Source organism: Dermacentor variabilis, unplaced genomic scaffold (assembly GCF_050947875.1).
Source record: "Dermacentor variabilis isolate Ectoservices unplaced genomic scaffold, ASM5094787v1 scaffold_15, whole genome shotgun sequence".
NCBI classification, from domain to species: Eukaryota; Metazoa; Arthropoda; class Arachnida; order Ixodida; family Ixodidae; genus Dermacentor; species Dermacentor variabilis.
Genome location: NW_027460313.1, coordinates 7,904,712 through 7,925,838, shown reverse-complemented (window position 1 = coordinate 7,925,838; position 21,127 = coordinate 7,904,712). Strand labels below are relative to the sequence as shown.

At 45.2% G+C, this 21,127-nt stretch overlaps 1 protein-coding gene across 4 annotated transcripts in view; it reads left to right on the top strand.

Annotated features, from left to right (window-relative positions):
- The window catches only part of Sply (Sphingosine-1-phosphate lyase), a 114,138-nt gene extending 94,002 nt beyond the window's left edge, over positions 1 to 20,136 (top strand). For 2 of the 4 annotated variants that reach the window (XM_075678093.1, XM_075678092.1), the window contains 3 exons: positions 10,077 to 10,119; positions 10,213 to 10,344; positions 15,278 to 20,136. In XM_075678093.1, coding sequence (XP_075534208.1) covers positions 10,077 to 10,119; positions 10,213 to 10,344; positions 15,278 to 15,323 — 221 coding nt within the window. In that variant the 3' untranslated portion in view covers positions 15,324 to 20,136. Of the gene's footprint in view, positions 1 to 10,076; positions 10,345 to 15,277 lie in introns of all 4 variants that reach the window. The other 2 variants (XR_012825333.1, XM_075678091.1) reach the window with 2 other exon arrangements.
- The last annotated feature ends 991 nt before the right edge of the window (positions 20,137 to 21,127 follow it).

Here is a 21,127-nt window from a genome sequence, read left to right as displayed (position 1 = left end):
ATTTTCATATCATTATTGCGATCGTGTTTTCACCTGACATTTGATAATACAACTGCAGAAGTGGGCTTTTATTGGTATTTCTAAAACTTGTAGCTTTATATTCCAGTCTACTAACTTAAGTAATATTCCAATGACCCACGAACAACGTCTTAAGCCCCAGCAACACTGGAGGAGAAACGCATGCGGCGCATTGTCAGTGGTAAAACGCTGCTGTGGTAGTGCAGCCACACCGACTTGCAGTGCGCCAGTGTTCAGTTGAGTGAGGAAACGTCGTGCGGATTTTTTTTTAACTTCCAGAAGAACTTCTTTACGGACATTAAAAACAAGAAAGTTCAGCGCAAACTGACGAGCTATTCCAATGTTGCTGAATAAAAGTGCATTGGCTGCATTTTGCACGGATTCGAGCGACGCTGCTCTGTATAATGCATTATGCGGAGCAGTATCACTTGACGTCACACGAAGCTTTGCTTTTGATTTTGTCGCCGAGTACACCTATTTTTCATGCATTCTGGCGCTTGCTTTGGAAAATGTGATTTTCGGGTGATGCGTTTCGGGTGAACGATTCTCATACGATTTTCGGATGAACTACAAATTGGCACAAAAGTACATAACATGACAGGTGTGTTAATTAAAACATTTTCGCAAACCAACACGTGACAGAGTCTAAATTTCAGCCCTTTGAAATGGAACATGCATGAGTATGTCATAAGAACTTGATTGCAGGCTGTACACAACTGAAAACCCTTTGTAAGGGCAACACCTGTCACACAGGTCTGTGTCGTTGCTAAATGTTAATATGTACATTAGTCCCTCACTGGTCCTTCAACTTCAATGAATGTGCATGCATGTGTAAGGCAGCTTACAGGTGCAACATAATGGAATCAAATGTGTTTTCAACGCATTGGGTGCTGTGAGCTTTTGCAAAACAAATTACAGTATGCTTGCATGCCTTGTGTTACAGTCAGGGGCATAGCCAGGGGGAAGGGGGGAGCTTATGGGGCTTCAGCCCCCCCCCCCCCCCCCCCTGAAATTTTTTCGTGCTGTCATGCACAGTCGACCAAAACCGGTGCCGGAAATCATTCTGGATTTTTTCTAGAATGTCTTTTTCACACTCGAAAATACATTTTGGCGTGAACATCGCGAACTCTGGCTGGATTTCGTGGCAACGCCCATGCAGCTAGAGTCTCATAACGCAAGGAGACCCATCTCTGCAGAAAGTTTCAAAGGTGTTTTGATGGCGAGCAGGCTCGGCGCGGAATCTCACGTAGGCCACGAGATGCCGGAGCACATGGATTTCAATTCCGAGACATTATGGGTATAAAGTTCTCAAACTTTTGATGGGAAAGGTGCATTGACGTTTCCAAAGTCGTGCTTTAGATTTTCAATTCCAGAACTTTGTGGGTTTAGGACGAAGAGGAGGAGGAAATAAAGAGAGAAGGCAGAGATGCTAACCAGGAATGTGTCTGGTTGGCTACCCTACTCTGGGGGATGGGAAAAAAGGAATAGAAAGATAAGAGAGAGAGGGAGGGAAATAGGAGGAAGGCCGCGGTGAGCTCTCGCATGCATGCGGAGGGCCTGAGTGAGTCAAAGGCGTTCACATAGGCCAGTCGCCCCCAAGAAAGACTAAAGTGCCTTCATGGCTTTGTGGGCCGACGAGCGATGGGGACGGTCTTAAGTATCACCTGCGCAGACAACGGCCGATCGTCCATTTGTTGCGCAATACGATAGATAATGCTTGTCTTCCCGACTGAAATCGATGACAATGGCACAATAAATGTTTGATGTTCTCTTCCATGCTGCAGACGTCGCATGCAGCACTGTTGGTCATTTCAATCAAAATAGTGTACGCCTTTGTTAAAGCCACTCCCAACCACAGCCGGTATTGAAGTGATGCTCACGTCAGTGAAACCCGGGTGGAGGGCGGAGTTGGAGTGAAGGGTTCAGTTCGTACAACCTTGTGCGCCTTATGTTTGGGGTGTACTACTCTGTTAAAGAGAGCTTGCGTGTCAGGTGACAAAGCTGCCTCGCAGTGTCTGTCCTGGAAAGAAGAATGGGAACTCTGTGTTGTTCCTGATGTGACTCTCGGGTAGCTTTGTCTGCCTTATCATTTCTGCTGATCCCGCAATGGCCAGGTAGCTACTGGAAAATAATTTTGTGGCCTTTCTATTTGACATCGTGAAGTTTGACGATTTCGTATGTTAGCTGTTTGGGAGCTCCACGTGTGAGAATTGGCTGCATGCTGTGTAAAGCCGGTCTCGAGTCGGAAAACACGGCCCATGTACCAGGACTTTCTGTGTCAATAAATTGAAGTACACTGCACAGAGCCGCGAGTTCTTCAGCCGTGGACGTCGTGACATGTGACGTCTTAAATTGCAGTGTTATTCCTCTTGTCGGTATAAACACAGTACCCCAGAATTTGTCGATGTGGTCGATCCGTCAGTATAGATGTGTACGTGGCTACTGTATTTCTCTTACAACAGGAGTAAGCTCAATTGTTTTAGTTGAAGCGGTGGTAGATCTGCCTTTTTGTGAAGTCCTGGAATTCTGAGGTACACTTCAGGATGGCACAAACACCATAGAGGAGACACCGACTTGGCCGCAGGTGTGTACCCCGATGTAAGTGAGGGACGATATGCACTGACAGTTGTGCTAAATGACGTGCGGGGTCTTTCCACGGTGAGTGCGGCAAGGTGGTGGCAAGGGGTCCAGGCAATGTGCCTGACATGTGCACGCATTGTCTTGATGGCCATATGCGTCGTGATTGAATAATCTTGAGCTATGGCAATAGTTTCAGCCGTTAATGCACTGCGTGGTAATCCAAGGCATATCCTCAGAGCTTGGGCTTGAATGCTCTGAACTGTACGCAAATTGATTTTGCAGGTGTTGGATATAACAGGTAGGCTGTACCGGAGGAACCCAACAAACAACAGCCTGTACAGTTGTAACATGGATTGTGTGCACACCCCCCAGTTCTTTCCTGCAAGGAACCTGAACAGATGACATATAGCAATAAATTGCTTTTTCACATGATTCACATGAGCAATTCAGGACCAGTCTCTATCAATCACAACACACAAGAACCTGTGGCTTCTCCTGAATGATATCACTTGTCCGTTGATTGATATGGCATATGCAGACATTGGCTTCCGGGTAAACGCCACCACTGCGCACTTTTCCCGCGTCACCTCCAGACCTTGTTTACGAAGGTAGCATGAGGTTGATGAGGCTGCTTTCTGAAGCCGAATGCGAAGCTGAAGCTGTGTCACCCCCGACGTCCAGATACAGATGTCGTCGGTGAAGATAGAGAGTCGTACGGTGCTTCACAGGTCCTCGACTAGCCCAATAAGGGCTAGAACAAAAAGCGTTGGGTTTAGTACTCCGCCCTGAGGGACTCCGCGGCTACCATAATACCGGAGTGTCGGTCCATCCCTGGTGAGCACGAAAAATGATCGAATCTGTAGGTAGCTACGAACCCAGAGATGTATCTTGCCACCAAGTCCTATTGCTTCCAACGCTGTAAGGATGGCTTCATGGTTAACATTATCATAAGCCCCTTTAATGTCTAGAACCAAGGCAGCAGACAAGCGTTTACAGGTCTTCTGGAATTCAAAGTACATTCCAGGTACCACTCCAGGTGCATTAGAACCATCCATTCCATTACTTTTCCTACAGAAATAGCAAGCGCCATCAGACGGTATGACGCAATGTCCAAAGGCGACTTTCCAGCTTTGAGAAGTGGAATCAGGCGACTTGTCTTCCATTCCTGGGGAACCATGCCAGTCTGCCACGTACAGGAGCAGGAGTGCCTCTCGAGCCCGATCACCAGGGTTACACAGAGTGCGGTATGTAATGCCATCTGGTCTTGGTGCTGAGGAACGCCTGCATAAAGCAAACACAGCCTCTAGTTCGTCCAGAGAAAAAGGGCACTCCATACGGGGATCACATAAAAAGGGTGAATGGCCGGGAGCCTGCGTTCTAGTGGAACTCGCTTCACCGGCAATCCTTCTACAGAAGGATTCTGCGACTTCAATCTCTTTGCATTTTAGGCATAGGTCGGTGCACTCACTCATGAGTGCACTCATTCACACTCACTGCACTCATTTCAAAGGCGTGAGTGCGGGTGCGAGTGAGTGCCAGTGAGTGTGAGTGGAGGTGAGTTTGAGTGCGAGTGAGCGTGAGCGGAGGTGAGTGCGAGTGTGAGTGAGTGCCAGTGAGTGTGTGCGGAGGTGAGTGCGAGTGTAAGTGTGAGTGAGTGTGAGTGCAGGTGAGTGTGAGTGCAGGTGAGTGTGAGTGCAAGTTAATGCCAGTGAATGTGAGCGGTGGTAAGTGCCAGTGAGTGTGAGCGGAGGTGAGTGCTAGTGCGAGTGAGTGCCAGTGAGTGTGAGTGGAGGTGAGTGCGAGCGTGAGTGGACGCCTGTGTCAGTGGAGGTGAGCATGAGTGTGAGTGAGTGTGGGGCCTCGAAAAATTATGGTGAGTGAGTGTGAGTGAGTATTCTCCCACACTGCCAACCTACGATTGTAGGTAAAGAGCCAGGGAATTAAATGGGTGGCGCTGTCCAAGGGTTGCACGGAGGCCATGAACAGTTCTTCATATAAGAAACAAAGGCTTTTGGGGATCCAGAGACTCGCAGAAATACATCCATCGTGGTGAAGCCAGCTTGTTCCTACGACGCTGTATTTTTTTCTGTGTGTGCTTGGCCAATCTCAAATCACGAATGGACTTTGTGCACCTATATCTTCGTTCCGCATGGCGGCGAATTGCCCGAAGTTTCTCTAACTCGATGTTGAATTCAGTGTGTGCGGAGCTTTTCAAAATCGAATGTGTGGCAACCTGTAAGGCACCTTTTATTGTGTACCCTAGGCTAGATGGTGTGTCGTCTCAACAGCAGTCTTTCATGATTGATTTAAATTTCGGCCAGTCGATGCATTAGACAGCTCCGGCGAACTTGGAGCTAGTCAGCCCCTCAATCATGAGATAAGTGGGGATGTGGTCACTTCCCCGTGTTTCCAAGTCCGAGAACCATTGAACCCTTCTGTTAAAGGAGCTCGAAACAAAGCTAAGGCCGAGGCAGCTACTATATGCTGTTCCTTGCAGACAGGTGGGGCTTCCATCATTTAACAAACAAAGTTCTCGTTCAGAGGCAATGGAGACCTATCTTCTGCCCCTTGAGTTAATCTTGGAGCTTCCCCAGAGATAGTGGTAGGCATTTAAATCTGCTGTGATCACCCACGGTGGTAGAGTCATCAAAATGTTCTGATAAACATTTGATTTCAAAGGTGCATTGATTTTTCTAAAGTCGTACGTCAGACCATACAACAAGACAAGCCAAATCAACACACTATCACACAAGTTGACAAAGCATGCAGTGAGCTCCGATGAGACGAAGCATTGTGGTGGTTTATTTGTGCCGTCATGTCGCAGAAAAGAATATCAAAATTCTTTTCACCTGCACCAAAGCATCCATGTCAAGACAATAAAGCCAGCAAAGGTAACTGGGTTATTATTTATTTTTTCTACTTTGACTTTTATTTGCGAGAACACATTGAGGGTGCTTCAATTTTCTTGTTCTCGCTACCCACGGGCTGCCAGAGCCAGCCAGAGTGCTTGTGTTTTTCTCGTGTTGTCCTGACCACCGCGGCGCACTTCGGTGCACATTTGTTTTTCTTGGCCGAGTAGATTTTGGCCTGGCAGAGTTTTGGACACTTTCTGTCTAGCAGACGACAAAATGAAGCAATGGCCGCTCACCACCATCACTGTGGGGACTCTACGGATTGCTATGTGTTTGCTTGAGGGCACCATCTTCACTTGGATGTGGTTGCAACCTCTCCAGAAAGTCTTTTGTCTTGCCGGTGTAGGATGCTGAGCAGTATGTGTATGTTTCTCTGTGGACCAAGTGTCTCAAGTTTTCTTCGATATTCCTTTGGTAGCCTCATTAAGTGCCCAAAGTAAGCATTCGGTTGTGGCCAATATGATTTCCTTTGCGTTTTATCGTTTTTGTGCCCCCACCCCACGAAAGAAAAAAAAAAGTCATTGTTGCAGCGCAGCGAATTGTTGCATGGTGAAAGTTCGATTTTGTTACTTTGTGATCTGTGATATCACAACATGTTTATTTGCCTTGTTTGATGCATTATACGCAGTAACTGTTGCTTATATACATAGATTTATTAGAGACTTATACGTGTATTTAAACATCTTGTTGTGTGGTTTGCAGTGCAGTGAACTTTGTTTCCAGTGTCAATTTTTGCCCTTTATAAAGCTGTATCTTCGCATTTGTATATTCCATTGTATCTTCGCATTTCAAATGTATATTTAGCAGAAGTCCTGATTCTTATATGTGCTCTCTGTTGCGACTATAATTTCGGTGCAATTACAATACACAACCAGTGACAGCTTCTCCTGCGCCATACATTGGAACGAAGGACAGCTCCATTGAGATTTTCCCCTGGCCGTTGCATATGTACAAAAGTCTAAATAACGTTCTTGAATGACAAAGTTTAATTGGAATATTTATCCTCAACTTGTTCATTTCCTGGTCTTTACGTTTTTCATATCAGTGGCATGCACTACATTGCTGGTTTCGAACTGATATAGTTCTAAAGATTGTGTGATATTTTCTTTTCTTATTAAATATGCCAAAAGAAAAACGTGGAAGCATTGATGTCAGTTATTTTTGGCACAATTTTTGGGACATACAAATATATTATTTTATGAAAAAATACATATTTTACTTATCTTGCAAGTGCATAGTGTTCAAGGATTCGTTTGCAGCATTTTTGGCAATGGTAAAACAGTTATTATTCATGTATTTGATTCCTCGGCAAATTCTATAAGGATGAGGCTGAGCTGCAATGTGAGCCCCCCCCCCCCCCCGAACGAAATTTCTGGCCACGTCACTGGTCACCATGTATTCAATTTCTTACATAATATTGAACCCACCAAATATACGTTGGCCCATGTCACGTAAGTGTAGAAATAAACTCTTTCGCTCAAACAAACTTGCAGGTGAGGCTGCAAAACATTGTTTTCTAAAGCTTTTCATTTTCAGTAATTCCTAACTGTTATGAACCTGTGTGAACCGGTTCAAGACGGTTCTAACCTTTATATTTTTGCTTTGGAGCTGAACTTGAAGCAAACCGAGCTCAAACACTTTTCGGTTGAACACCCTGGTTTTGAGCTCTCAAAGTGGTAGAATGAATGCCACTTCAGGCAGTGTGCTACTTTTCTGTTCCATGTATTCAAATTATATAACCTTTTCCTCTTTGTATTAATGTGAGAGTGTTAAGGGCCCCTTGTCTCAGAAAATCTGGCGGCAGCATCCCACGTCCATTGTGGACTGTAGTTTTGACAAAAATCATTTCGAACCATGCATACCCAACCATGCAGGCCCTCCATGTAGTGCAAGGAAGTTACTGAACTAATTGAACTTCTCAAGGTAAACTGCATCAGAAAAATCGTAAAGTACGACTTGCACACAACCTACCAACATGATAGCGTCGGATTGTAATTTGAATATATGAGAAAACAGTTCTGTTACGTGGAAACTCAAAACACAAACCCATTTTCTAGCGTTTCTACCATTCATAGAGTGGCCATGGCCTCCGAGATTTGTGTGTGCCGGCGTGCGCAAGTCTCAAAGGCCATAAAGCAGTGTGCCTGGTTCTTTGCACCACCTCCAGATGACGCTCGCCTCTGTTGCATCGCAGCCTATGCAAGAGGCTGCATTTCTACCAAAAAGCTTGCCTTCGTGCGTAGCGTTCGCTGCCAGTGTTTCCCGGTAAACATTGTGGTTACATAAGCTGCAGTTGCCAGGAAGCGTGAGAAGCAGTCATGGATCTTTGAATGCTATCGCATTCCTCTCTTAAAGGTGAAGCTTAAGCGTCCTCCAAATTTTTGTTCCTCTTTGTATCCCTCGTCATATGTGCTCTGTTATGTGCGCATATGTGCATGCTGATCCTCAAAGTGGCCACGCCAGCACCTGCAAAACCTACACAAGGCCTTGTCCATGGTATTACTAGCATGGAATGTACCGGTTGGTCCAGCACTACGTTCAATCTTGCACTGCCTATCAACAAAGCACAGCCCCTTCTCAGCACCCTACTGGTGCACTACAGCCGCTACCATGCCTGCATCAACCTATATGGCGGTGGAAACCGCTGGATTGTTATAGGCGTCGATCACCTGACTCAGTAAGTCGTGACCGTAGCCCTTCCTGCAGCGACAGCGCGCGACATTGCTAAGTTCATTCTCCATAACTTCCTTCTTCACTACGGTGCTCCTCGAGAACTACTCAGCACTAGGAGTTGTGTCTTCTTGTCAGAAGTAATACATCCTTCCTTCACGTGTGCAACATCATTCATCGGAAATCAACCGTGTACCATCTACAAATGAATGGTCTTATGGAGCGGTTCAACTGTACACTCAGTGACATGTTGAGGATGTACATCTCGTCCGACCACACCAATTCGGACACCGTACTCCCATTTGTTATGTTCACATACAATACCGCAATGCAAGCGACCACCAGTTTTTCACCTTTTTCGTCTCTTGTGCAGATGTGAGCCTTCGTGTCTACTGGATACTAACCTGCCCTACCGACCTGACACCTCTGAGTGCACTACAATTTCAGAAGTAACCTGCTAAGCTGAGGATCAGTGCCAGCTGGCTTGTTCACTGACCAGCACTGATCCGGGGCATCAGAAGACACGGCATGAGAGTCATTAGGCCATGCCTGCCTTTCTTGTCGGTTTTTGTTTGGCTTTGGATACCGTCTCGCACCCCTGGGCTTGTAAACTACTTGTGCAGTATGCCAGTGCGTACCATATCATCGACAGCACCTCGCCTGTGCACTATATCGTTAAGCCCGTCACACCATAACCGATCTCCTTTGTCGGGGTCGCAAGACAGTTCATGTCAGTCACCTGAAGCCATATTACGACCCCCTCATCTTGTCTGCTTCATGAGTCACGGGGATGGCTCTGTTTCACACCCAGGTCCAATGTAATGAAGCATATGTGCCTAGTGTTTGCAGTGATAACTCGAAGACGACGACCTATGCTGTGATTGCGAGAGAGCTCGTGCTGTTCACTGTTGGTAGGCTGATCGGCAATGTTTATTGCCTTTGTAATTGAATCTCATTACACATTCAAAAGTTCATGCATAAGCAAGAGAGGGAGGAAGTAATAGATGTATTCTCCATTGATATTTCAGTTCCTGCTTAGGGACCTGGGCTTGTAGTTTGAGCATTTTCTCGTTGACAAATGTTTGGCTGCATGCCACTCAGGATACGATGAGTGTGATGGCGTATAACCATTGTCATGTCTCAATTCCAAACCTTACTTAAGAGAAGTTTCGTCAGTACAGGCCCCATTCTCTGAGCAGATGAACAAATTCAATAAATGTGAAGCCTTTGGTTGACAGTATAGTTAATGACTTCTCGCTTGCCTTGCATACCTTTACCTTATTTCTCAGTCTACATGCACATGTCAGTTAACCAACCAGGCTTTTACTGCAACAGCAGCTGAAGGCCTGAAACTGGGTTTGCTGTGTCCTTCAGTTCTTTCCGCTATGCCATTGTCATGTCTCCACTGTTATCATTGCCATCTTGTCATCCTCCACTTCACCTTCACTATATGGCAAAGAAAAACTAAACTTTGCCCACTGCCACCACTGATGGTTAAACTAATTCCTTGTGGCAATATGCCATTGGGAGCTGAACAACCTAAACAGTGAGCTATCATGCATTATTTCAATATTTGCGCTTCACAATTTTTGCAGGGTTTTGTACTCCATGCAGACTGAGAGCTTTGGTGTTTGTACATGTATTTGACTGTAATGGATGAAGGTGATGTGTGCCACAGAAAAACGTTCTTCAACATCAACATCAGTGTCCATTGTGAGAGCCTGGAGATGGTGTAGTAAATTAGTTCGGAGTGAGAGGAATCAATGAAATCTGCAGATATTTTTTTCCATGCTGGTGCACATACCTAGCTGCTTACTGGATACATTGTTCCTTTGTATTATGCCTGATTGAGGCAGCCATGAATACTGATTGATTGATTGGTTTGCCTTTGTACAGGCTGCGTGCAGTACCCGGCATCCAGGTGCTCGGCTCACCCGACGTAAGTGTGGTGGCCGTTGGCTCGGAGAAGTTTGACATTTTCCAGTTGATGGACAAGCTGACACAGCGTGGTTGGAACTTGAACCCACTGCAGTACCCATCAGGCTTCCACCTGTGCGTCACGCTGCTGCACGTGGCAGAGAAGGTGGCCGACCGGTTCGTTCGTGATGTCCGCGAGTGCACAGCTGATATCATGCGTGCCCCTCACTTGCCAAGCACTGGAAAGGTGAGATAATGAGTCTGGTGGAGCTTTCTTTTTGTTGTTGGTGGTGATGAAAGATCTGGCTCAAAAGAAAAGACATGTGGGACTGTATTAACAGGACAAGAGCCTCCTGGGGATGTATTCTCGGACAATCACTTACTGCGGTACTATCACCTTTATCTGATGTAGTGCTCAACCAGCCGATCAGCTCATACGGTTTTGTCCAGTCAGCCAATCAGCGTGCACCTGATGGTTGAGGAGATAGTATCGCTGAAAGTGATCTTCCCAGAATATGTCCCTTGTTTGTCTCATCTTGTGTGTCCGTCTTTTTTTGTACCAAATCTTTCAAGACGAACATAGACTAGGCCAACAGGAAGGTCCTGCTGTGAAACTTTTTCTATTGCATACAAACACATTTTCAAAATTTCTCCACAAGCCCACGATGAGGGTATAGGTGAACGTGGGTTGGAAAAATTAGGGGACACACGGTGCGTGCACATGTGCAATGTGCACATGGCGTGCATCCGAAAGATTGAGCGGCGCGTAAGCTCCGCCCACATCCAGCTCCACAGCTTGAGTTCATATCCACGTCAAGAAACGCAATATAAACAGCTCTGCACAACACTGCTTCGCTTTACGCGAACACTGTCGATAAAATTATCCCCCTGCGAGTGACAGAACACTTCACGACGGCGCGTTGTCCACTGACGGCTCCACTAAAGCCAGCGATAGGGCCGGTAGGCAAAGACATTCTATAAATTGTGTTCAATGGATAAACAGCATCAGCATTGTGAACTGTACAGTAGAACCTTGTTCGTACGTTTTTGAAAAAGATGCGAGAGAAAACGTACTAATTGGGAAAATGTGCAATCTAAAGTCACTGCGCAATTTTGCTGACTTGACTGCACATGACATCTGCGCAGTGCAAAGTGTTGCAGCACGAAACGTTGACCTGCGTTGAGCTGGTGGGGACCGAGCTGCCCGAGCCTTGTGGTGTAGTTTTTCGATTGTGTAATGTTTTAAGACTGCAACGAGAAAGCTAAAGGAAATCGAGCTGGTGGGTGACGCCTGAACACTAGGCCACCAGAGCGAAGCATGACGCTCACTTCGCGCTGCCTGCAGCAGGGAATAACAGCATGTTTGGGTTATTGCCTATTAAAAGCTTGCAGTACATTTGCAAGTTCCAGCAGTATGCCACACATGCACGGGCGCTGCTTATCACCATAGGGCGGCAATAGCTGTGAATGGCGACGTGCGATGACCCGTGAGGTTTGCTGGCACCGGAAGAGGAACGTAGGGTACAAGTCTGCCAAGGAAAAGTTCTTGCTGTTTTTTTTTATGCCAAAAAACGATCGTCTGAACAGTGCGTGCAATCCTGAGGAAGGCTAGATTCCTTCAGCGGACAGACTATGATTGCGAAAAAAACTTTGAGCACCAAGTTTTGTGCAATGAATGGACAGTGCTGCAACATCTAGTATACTGTTATGTGTTAAGATATTTTTTTTGTTTTACCGCTCCAATAAAATGTTCTGTTGTACATGTTCTACAGCTCTCCTAGTAGTGTGCGCATGCTGGGTGCATCTGCAGGCACTCATGTGATCTCTGTTCAGTAAACACCTGTACACTGAAGGTGCCCCCAAAACAATCACATGAATGAGTTTTTAGGTCAATGCATCAAATTACATAAGTTCATTTGTTAATTTCCAAGACTATTGATACTACTTCCATTATCACTAATAAACTCTCTGGCAGGTATAAGAAAAATGTCTGAGTGGGCTAATTTCTTTGCTATGTGGGCACAACTTCGTAACGACAGGCTCACCCCCCTAGAAACTGCGTGAGTAACCTGCATGCATTATTTTAAAAGTTGGATGAGAAGGTGGCTAGCAAAATTGAAAATTCACAACTTGGTTGATGAAGGCACTTAATTATTCATAGCTAAAGGAGACATTTGAGCCAATGCCTCATACAACAACGAGTGTGGGTTTCCCAGCATGATGGTATTCAGAACTACGCAACAATGCAGGATAGGCTATGGGTGTAATACTCAGGGTGTCTACCGACCGGGAAAACCGGGAATTCTCAGGGCTTTTGAATAATCTAGAAATACTCAGGGAAAACTCAGGGAATTTTTGCTTATATCAGGGAAAATTTGCTGTACTTTTATCGAAAGGGAACAAAGGTCGCGATAACGCTAGCTGGCTCGAGTAAAACAGAGAGGAATCGCAACGAATCGTCGTTGACGCCGTGCCGACGGCTGGAGGAGTTGCCATTGTACAGTCAACGACCGACTTCCGGACGTCCGACGGCTTCACGGCACCACCACGTATACCATAGGGTCAACGTATAAGAACGTCTGAAATTTCGGACTCAAGAACCTTTCGCTGTCCGACTGTCCGGACCTTTTGCCGTGACCGCAGGTCCGAAACGGCATTAGTCAAAGCCGCCACCTTCGATTTGGAGTATGTCGCCGCCTCGAACCGGCGCTGTCACGCAGATCCGCGGGCAGCCGTAGCCATCACCGCAGAAACGTCAGTCGTAGCTGCTTCGACGTTCGCTATTAAGTTTCTTGCCGTTTGGAGCCGTGTTTTCTATTGAAAGGATTCGCCGCTGTCAGCAATGGCACCGACTCCGCCTTTCTGCTACTGGCGATTGGCCTCGGAGCTCGGAAAGCACGGCACGTTGCATGCTGCCGAATCCCGAAGGTCAGCTTTTCCTCACTACAGAACAGTTACGCGGTGAAGCATAACAAGCGTGGGATGGGGCAATTGTCACGGGATACAGTACGTATTCCTTAATTATACACGCGTGCAGCCGCCATCTCCTGTCACAGTACGTTTACCAATATGCCTAATAAGTGTACTGGCAGTCCTTCAGAACTTTTTCGAATGTGTCCGTGGCAATTTTGAGCCCTCAAGATCAGTAAAAAAACATGAATTCAATTTTTTGTCTTCCTCCCTTTTTCGAAATGCCCTGTTTTTCGCATGTTTTCGCGGCCCCTAGGGAGTGCGAAAAATTTGACATTGAATGTACAACGAACCAAGAGTATGCTTCAAATGGTCCGTGGGGCAAACGCGCGGTGGGAGGAGAACGAGAACAGAAAGGACCTACACATTGAGGAATGAACGGGAAAGGAAGCGTGCCACCTATTCTTTGAAGGAGCTTTGTCTTGCAGCAGCACAATATCACCCTACAGACTGAGCTCATGTGGCATCTGCATGATGCACTATATGAAAGAAACTAAGGATGTGTCTTTCTGCAATTCCCCAGCACTGTTTGTGACTAAGGGTCTAACATACACTTATCGACTGATAAATCAGACACCGATAATCTGGGCATGCTCAGTAATTCGGACAGCTTCGTGGCACCGCCAATGGCCCTCATAGACTTAATGTGTAAAGACGACTGATATTTCCGGCAGCCTCAAGCTCTACATTCGGTTATCCGGACTATCTCTCTGTGGCTGTAGCACACACCAACTCTGCCGTCATTATCTCCTCAGGCAACCTTGCTGAGATACATCAAGTATGGCCTCAGAGATTACACTTTTGACAGTAATCCCTGAGGCCTTGCCTTGGTCACAGCATTACCCCTCAGAGATTTAACTGCAAATGCCAATCTTGGAGGCATTGCCTGAATTAGAGGTTGCATCAACATCGCCATCATCATATCCTATTCCGGCAACACCGCGCATAGCATGCTCTCCCCATTCTGTTTGTCAAGTTCGCCTTTCGGACAGCGTTCCATTATTCTGTGCTTGTTTGTTTAGTTCACATTCCAGACAGTGCTCTGCTGGCTCGAAGAAGTCTTTCTCATGAACTTATCGAAAGTCCGCGCCAAATGGCACCAATGGTGCCCTCGCAGATGGACTCGGAATGAGTATTGAGTCACAGTCCGAATGACTCCACAACTAAAGAGCCTGAACATGCCACCTACCACAACGTGCTCAAATCCGGACATCATTGATGACCTGCTAGGCTGCGGTGTGCTGATTTCTGCCGCCGTTACAGTTGAAGACTTTGCAGGGGTCGACAGCGCGGTGTAGTCGTGTGCCGAACAGAATGATGATGAAATAATTGAGAAAGTTCTCCCACTGTCAAACAGTGACTCTAACTCGGATGATGATGTGCCATGTGCTCCGGAGCCTTCACATGCGGACTCGAGCTTTTGCAGTCCTTGCATAGGCATACAGCGACAGCACAAAACTGGTAGAAATACAGGCGTACTTGGTTGCACATAAGCGGAAGTGCAAGCAGCAATGAATTGTCCACTTATTCCTTGCACAGGGGCTATAAAATGTAAATAAAATGATCTTTTTTTGGATACATTCGTTTTTTCCGGACATTCGATAGTTCGGACTTATTTACGTTCCCTGTGGAGTCTGAATTGTCATTTGTTGACTGTAAATGTCTGGCTTCTCTGAATTTATGTTTCTAGTTTCATTTCGCAGTTGTCGTTATTACACCAGGAAGTAATTTAACTGATTACAAACCGCCGAGTAGAGCAGCAGCCTGGATGCCTATATGTTCTTTTGATGCCCCTTTATACACATCATCATTTGATTCGATGTTTTTCTCAGCATGAACAGTTCATAACCGGTGCTCGGAAAGAGAGAAAATGCACGAAATAAAGCTTCGGAACATCTTTTATTACTTATTGTACTTCCGCAAACTTTCCTAAAGCACATATAGTACACCAAGCCAGTGGGACCCCTTCGGACGGCCCCCACTCTCCCGCACTATCTGTTGCAGAAAGCACACAACATTAATGAGTATTCTCTCTCGCTTAGAGGTCAGTTCATACACCTCTAATATTCTTCCACCATAGCATAAATATTAGAAACAAAATTCCCATTTTATGCTAGATGAAAATTAGGAGCACATTCATATATATATGAGAAATGTTTATTTTACATGTTCGTTCTTGACCTGATGATTTGCTTTTTATCTCATTGCAGGCTGCAATCTACGGCATGGCTCAAAGCATTCCTGATCGTTCTGTGATCGAAGAGCTGGCGCATGCTTACATTGACGCCTGCTATAGCACGCGTTACATCCCACCGAGTTAACCTTGCGCCATGTTAGTTTTTGCCTAACATCACTTGTTGCCATTAGCTGCGTTGGAACTTATATGAATGAAACAGTATTTAGTAAGCAGGCCTTACAATCACAACAGGGTTAAGGGGAGATGCGCCTTCAAAATTTAGTTGTATTATTACATGTAGGTTTGCGACACTTGAGGCCATGAAATAGTTATGTTTGACCTTTCCGAAACTGTCACGTGTTTTTACGTAACTTTTATATATTTTGTTTAGCGCATGAAAATAAAATTTGCTTTTTGTGTTGACTAATTGACAAGCCTTCTGCACATATTGTCGTGCTATGACCTACAAACTGTACTTCACTCCTATGGTAATTTTTTGTGTGTGTATATGTAGAATACCTGGACATAGTTTTGTTGCCAGATAATTAAACTTGTTATTTTTCTGGAGGAAGGTGCTGCCTTTCGACCCACGTCTCCCCCGTGCAACAGTGGCTGTCTTTGTGTGCATGATCACTCATGGGCTCATGAAAGCATACACTGTTTTGCATTTTGGTTGTAACTGTAGAAAGAACGGTGCTTTTTAACTCTGCACATTAAGAGGTCATGGCCTTCTCAGGTAAATTATTGTGGCTTGCTGTGCTCATAAAACAGATATACATGACAAATATTGAGAACTCTGCCTTGTTTATGCTGTCATTGATGTGCACTTACTATTGGCATTCATCTATATTGTGAGGCTGAGATATGCAGCCTTTTCCTGAAACATTTTACCAGCTGTAAAAGGATTGCAAAAGGTGCTTGTGTTGTGCATTGGCAAGTTGCAGGTGCTTTGGATTCTTGCTTTAGTGCAGGACAAAGAATGCTTTCTTTTTGTAATGTTTTCCATCATTTGTGATTTTTTAGCTGAAATATCCTGTAATTTGTTTTTGACATCGCTTTCAGATGGCCCTTGTATGCTAATTTATCTTTGGCTCTGAACAACTCATGGCTGCTAAACTGGTGTCAGTGAAGGTATCGTATTTTAGGAATACAGTGGAACGCACTTATGACAATGTAGTCAAGAGTTCGACGGAATACCGTCTGGTCAGGTAAAAGCATTGTTAAAAAAGCAGGTCAGTGACCAAGGTCAATATAGAAATAAAATAACGTTTCGGGATCCCTACGGATCCCTTGTTCACCTTGTATTACAATATTGAAGTGCCAAGAAAGTTCCATTGTTATAATCTATAATTGCTATGGCCGGGTTGCACAAAAAAAAAAAAAAAACGAAAAGAGTGCAGACATCAAAACATTTTAGTTATACAAAATGACGTAGTTGAACCCACTTATAACAATTACCAATACTTGAATGTAACAGTGAGCAGCTGTGGCACCTTGAATATTCCCCTGTTCCATTGATGGTTATAACAATTAAGCAAATCTGGTGTCCATGCTGAGAGGAAAAAAAAAAACGAAATTGGGGAAAAGAAAAGAAAAATGCGACAGCCATCTCCACCTCCATGCTGTGCATGAGTCAGCCATCGGTGTTGTCAGCGCAGTCGACCCGTGCTTTGAAAGCATGGAAGGGAGACAGGAGAGAGGCTCATGGGGCTGACGATGCAGCAAAAATGCGTGGGCACGCATGGCACACAAAGCGGGAGCGGTGCCTCACATTTTTTCCCTGTATTTCCCATTCATTTCCCTCACGACAGAGGTACCCAGTTGCCAGATTTAATTGTTATAATCATTAATGCAGCATGTGAACATTGCAGTGAGTGGTTTATTTTAGCATAGAACACACACGAAAGTTAACAATGCCACGGCTGCTCATTGTTATTTTCTATATGTTGTTTAAAACCACTATTGGCATAAGTGGGTTCGACTGTACACTGACGATTTCGGTGTCGCAATAAATTTCGCTACAAATACATTACAGTGTATGTTCTGGCATAGTCGTTGTGCTGTGCTTCGATTATAACGGTAACGAGCTGCTTAGCAGCATTGTGCTGTACACATCATATTTGACCACTCAACTTTTATTTTCCACTTGTACTCTTGTGTGTAAAAACCTGATGTTTAAAAGAATATGACTGTTATTGATCCTTTGGATCCTTTGGGTATTGTGTATAGTATTGTGTTTGAATCAAATTGATGCACCAAGCATGTCATTCACCCCTGTGAATTTAGCCCCACAAGCCCAAACACCATTCTATGTCAAGAAAATTGAGAATTTTTTCACCTTTATTTCTGGGCATAGATAGTACATTCATACAAAAACAAAACGAGAGAGAGAGAAAAAAAAGAAAAAAGAAATCAATGCAGTGTTATTTGAGTTAAGCTGTAATTAACTAATAATTATTTAGTACTAATTTTCGGAGCTATCCACAACTGAAGCTTCATTCCAGTATATCAGAAATGGTGCTATGAGCTTTGCGTTAAGTCTCGCACACTTAAGGCCTCGAAGAATACAAGTCCACTTGTTGAAACTTCAGCTCCTGCTTTCACCTTGTTCTCGTTTTGCTCATTGTCTTGAATTTCCATCTCCCACCTTCCCCGTGTTTTCCCTACACTTAAATCAGTGTTTTGATGTATAGAACTTTGTGTATCAAACATGATAGTGTAGTGAAGTCTTGTTAAGACAAACTCCGTTAAGCCGAATTGTCGCACATGACAAACAACAGGGGATCGTTTGTTTGGTTTTCCACAGAGTCAGTGCGAAAAAAAAATCCGCTTAAGACGAACCGCCTCAAATGTGCACATTGGTTAAGAGGAACATTCAAAGTGACCGCCACTGCTAGCGATCCTGGAGGCTACCGTGCCTTGATGTGCCATGCCCGGGTGCGCATGCATCGGAGGCCTGCGACGCACGTTGCTCACGGACAGAGAAGAAAACAAAGGAGGAAACAAAAAGAGACAGTGCCGATTCACTTCTTGAACACGGGTGACGTGCAATAGTACGGCTGCTATAATGCATACGAAGCTATCGGCCCGCGGTGCACCTAGACTGTCAGCATTGCAGATCGTATTCAACACAAGGCTCGCGCGACCGCACCATACGCAACAGCCGCTGGAGTGGAACGCCCCATTGTAAACATTCGCTTACTAATTAACAAGCGTGGTGTCAGCGTGCACAGACAAACATGAACACATCACATTCGATTACTGCAGACGCTCGCTGTCGAAATGCTGGCAAGAGCAATCGTGGCAGCAGCAGCGAGTGAAATGACCTTCGCGCTGTCTATTGCTTCAGCGCAAACTGAGCGGTGAGAACACAGTGCATGCAAAGCTATGAGCCATCGGCCCACCTAGACTGTGCCCCCAAAGCAGATCGCGTTCAAGATAAAGCCGGCGCGACCGCGCGCGGTCGAAGTACGGCGCCTCCCCTCCCTCCCCTCCCCGGTGCCATGCGCGCGATGGAAGGTGGTGCGCTTCCCCGTTTCCCCCTTTGCGCATGTGAGATTGAGCCGCCATCTTCGGCTCACTGTCGCACGCTATCACGCGCACACACAGCGTACGGCGCACGAGGACGATATTATCACGAGACGAACTCAGTACATCCGTATCGCAAACGAAACCTGTAGCAACTGTGAAAGGAATTCAGCCCAGGGCGCCTCCGCATACCTTCCTCCTCCGCGACGCTTCGGCTCGTTTCTCCTTCCCCACTTCGCTCAACGTCACCTAGACTTTCCTCTAGGTTGCGTTGCTTTGCCGCGCGTTCAGCGCACTCCTTCATAATTCTGTGAGCTGGAAGCCTGTACCGATGACCTTTGAGGCCGCAGATGCCCGCTTTAACTCCCTAGTGAACTCTTTCGAGCAGCACGAAGGCATAAAAGGATTTTTAAGGTCATTAGGGGAGATGACATTGTTTGTGGCTGCTCGCTGATTTGCACAGTAGCACCAAACATCCATCACAGACTGCATGAAACCTAGCAAGAGTACCACTTGCAGTTTTCTATTAAGTTCAGCTAAATAAATGTTTCTTGTGTTATTTTTTTCTCTGTTTTAAGTCTACTTCATTTACCGTTTTGAAGTAAGATATTTGGATGCACCTGGTCTTCTTGCCAATTATTATTATGATAAGACGAACTTCTGATAAGACAAATTTTCACGGTCCCTTTCAGTTTGTCTTCAAGGAAGTCTACTGTGTGTTGGCCTTTGAGGGGTTAGTGTTGCCAGGTTTAATTGTACTTCACCTTATATGCAAATTTAGCTCTGCAGGGTGAACATTCTACCACAAGGCTTAAGATTACCAGGAGGGTTTCAATCTTCTGTGCTAGTCACATTGGAAATGCTGTGTTTGAATACATCGCTATGAAAAACACTGTGTATCTTGGTTGGTGAGTACGTGTGTGTGTTGATGTTCTGGGTCTGTTTTTGCTTTGCTCACCTTTAATAGTACTTACGAGGGAACGTTTGCACTGAAATGTGCACTTGTTGAATGTGGAATCTTCTAGTAAGTCTGGCTGCAGGATTTCCTTGCGGGCAGCACTGGGCTAGCAGAGACCACAGGCAATGCTATGATCAATTTTTGGCCTATTGCCCCCTGATATGTTGTTATATCTTCAGAATAACTTTATCACTGAGTGGTAGCTGTCAGACAGCACACCTAATGTATCCTTTCGAGCTAGTGTTACGTTAGCAGGCTTTCTTAACAGACTCCTTGTCATAATAGAGGCAGGGCAGTGCTTACATAGTATGTTATTTTTGTGCTGTTGACATTCAGAAGCAGCCATGTTCTATATTATGAGAGCACTGGTGGGAACAACTGTTGAATAAACTATCATTATCGGTGCATGTACGTCTCTTGAGTCTTTCCACAAGTTCTACTATAATGTATTAGGAATTTTGATCTTTAAGGAACAGTGAATTTTTTTTTGCATTATTGCCGCCTCCCTCACTTTATATCATGCACTGTTTTCTGTCTCTTGCACTGTGACGGGCTGATATAGTGGTACACGATGGCGATTGTCCCATTCTAGAACCCTTCTCATGAAAATGACCAGCAATGGTGGGTGATGGGGGGACAAAGGAACAAGCAGGAAAGGTAAATTGCACTACCTTCTACATAGAGTAGTATATACAGATTATCAGAATTAAGTTTAATTTGGAAGCAGGCAGTGACTCAACCTGGCAGCCTAAATGCATGGCAGTACCTTAAAATGAATGTTGTTGGATTAGGGCAACGAGTTACGGTCATTGTTGCTGCGGTGGGGGCATGAAATTAAAAAAAAAAATGGCCTTTCTTTGCTAACAGACAACTCTTTTCCACCAAAAAGCTGCTATTAGAACACTGAAAAAGTAAAATCTTCCAGGTTAAACTCATTTAGAGTCCCTCTGTACTGTTGTTAAAGTGAATTGGCTTCTGGAAGGATCTGCGTCTAGCCCTTGCCAGGAGGCTGCATTAGCTTGGAAAGGTTGAACAAGATTGGTGTAGGGGTGGCGTGCGTTGACAGGTGACCCTAGGCATTGGCAGGGCGCAGTGCATATGCACTCTTTGTATACTGGTCTGCAGCAATCTCATTGTTGATCAATGCCATTGATTGCTTGTAATGCCCTAATTGGGACCATATTTAAGTATTCCATATGTCATGGGACAAGTCTTTCACAACTCTAGCCACTGGACAGAGCATGTGTGTAATGGTAGCATAACCATGGTTATCTGTTTGTCACTGACTTCATAGCAGCCGACATGATGTGGCAGTCCTGACAAATGAGAACATGCCCACGTAACCTTTGCCTCTGTGAGCTAAAGAAATTGTCTTTGCCAGTGAAGGCAGCATGTCAG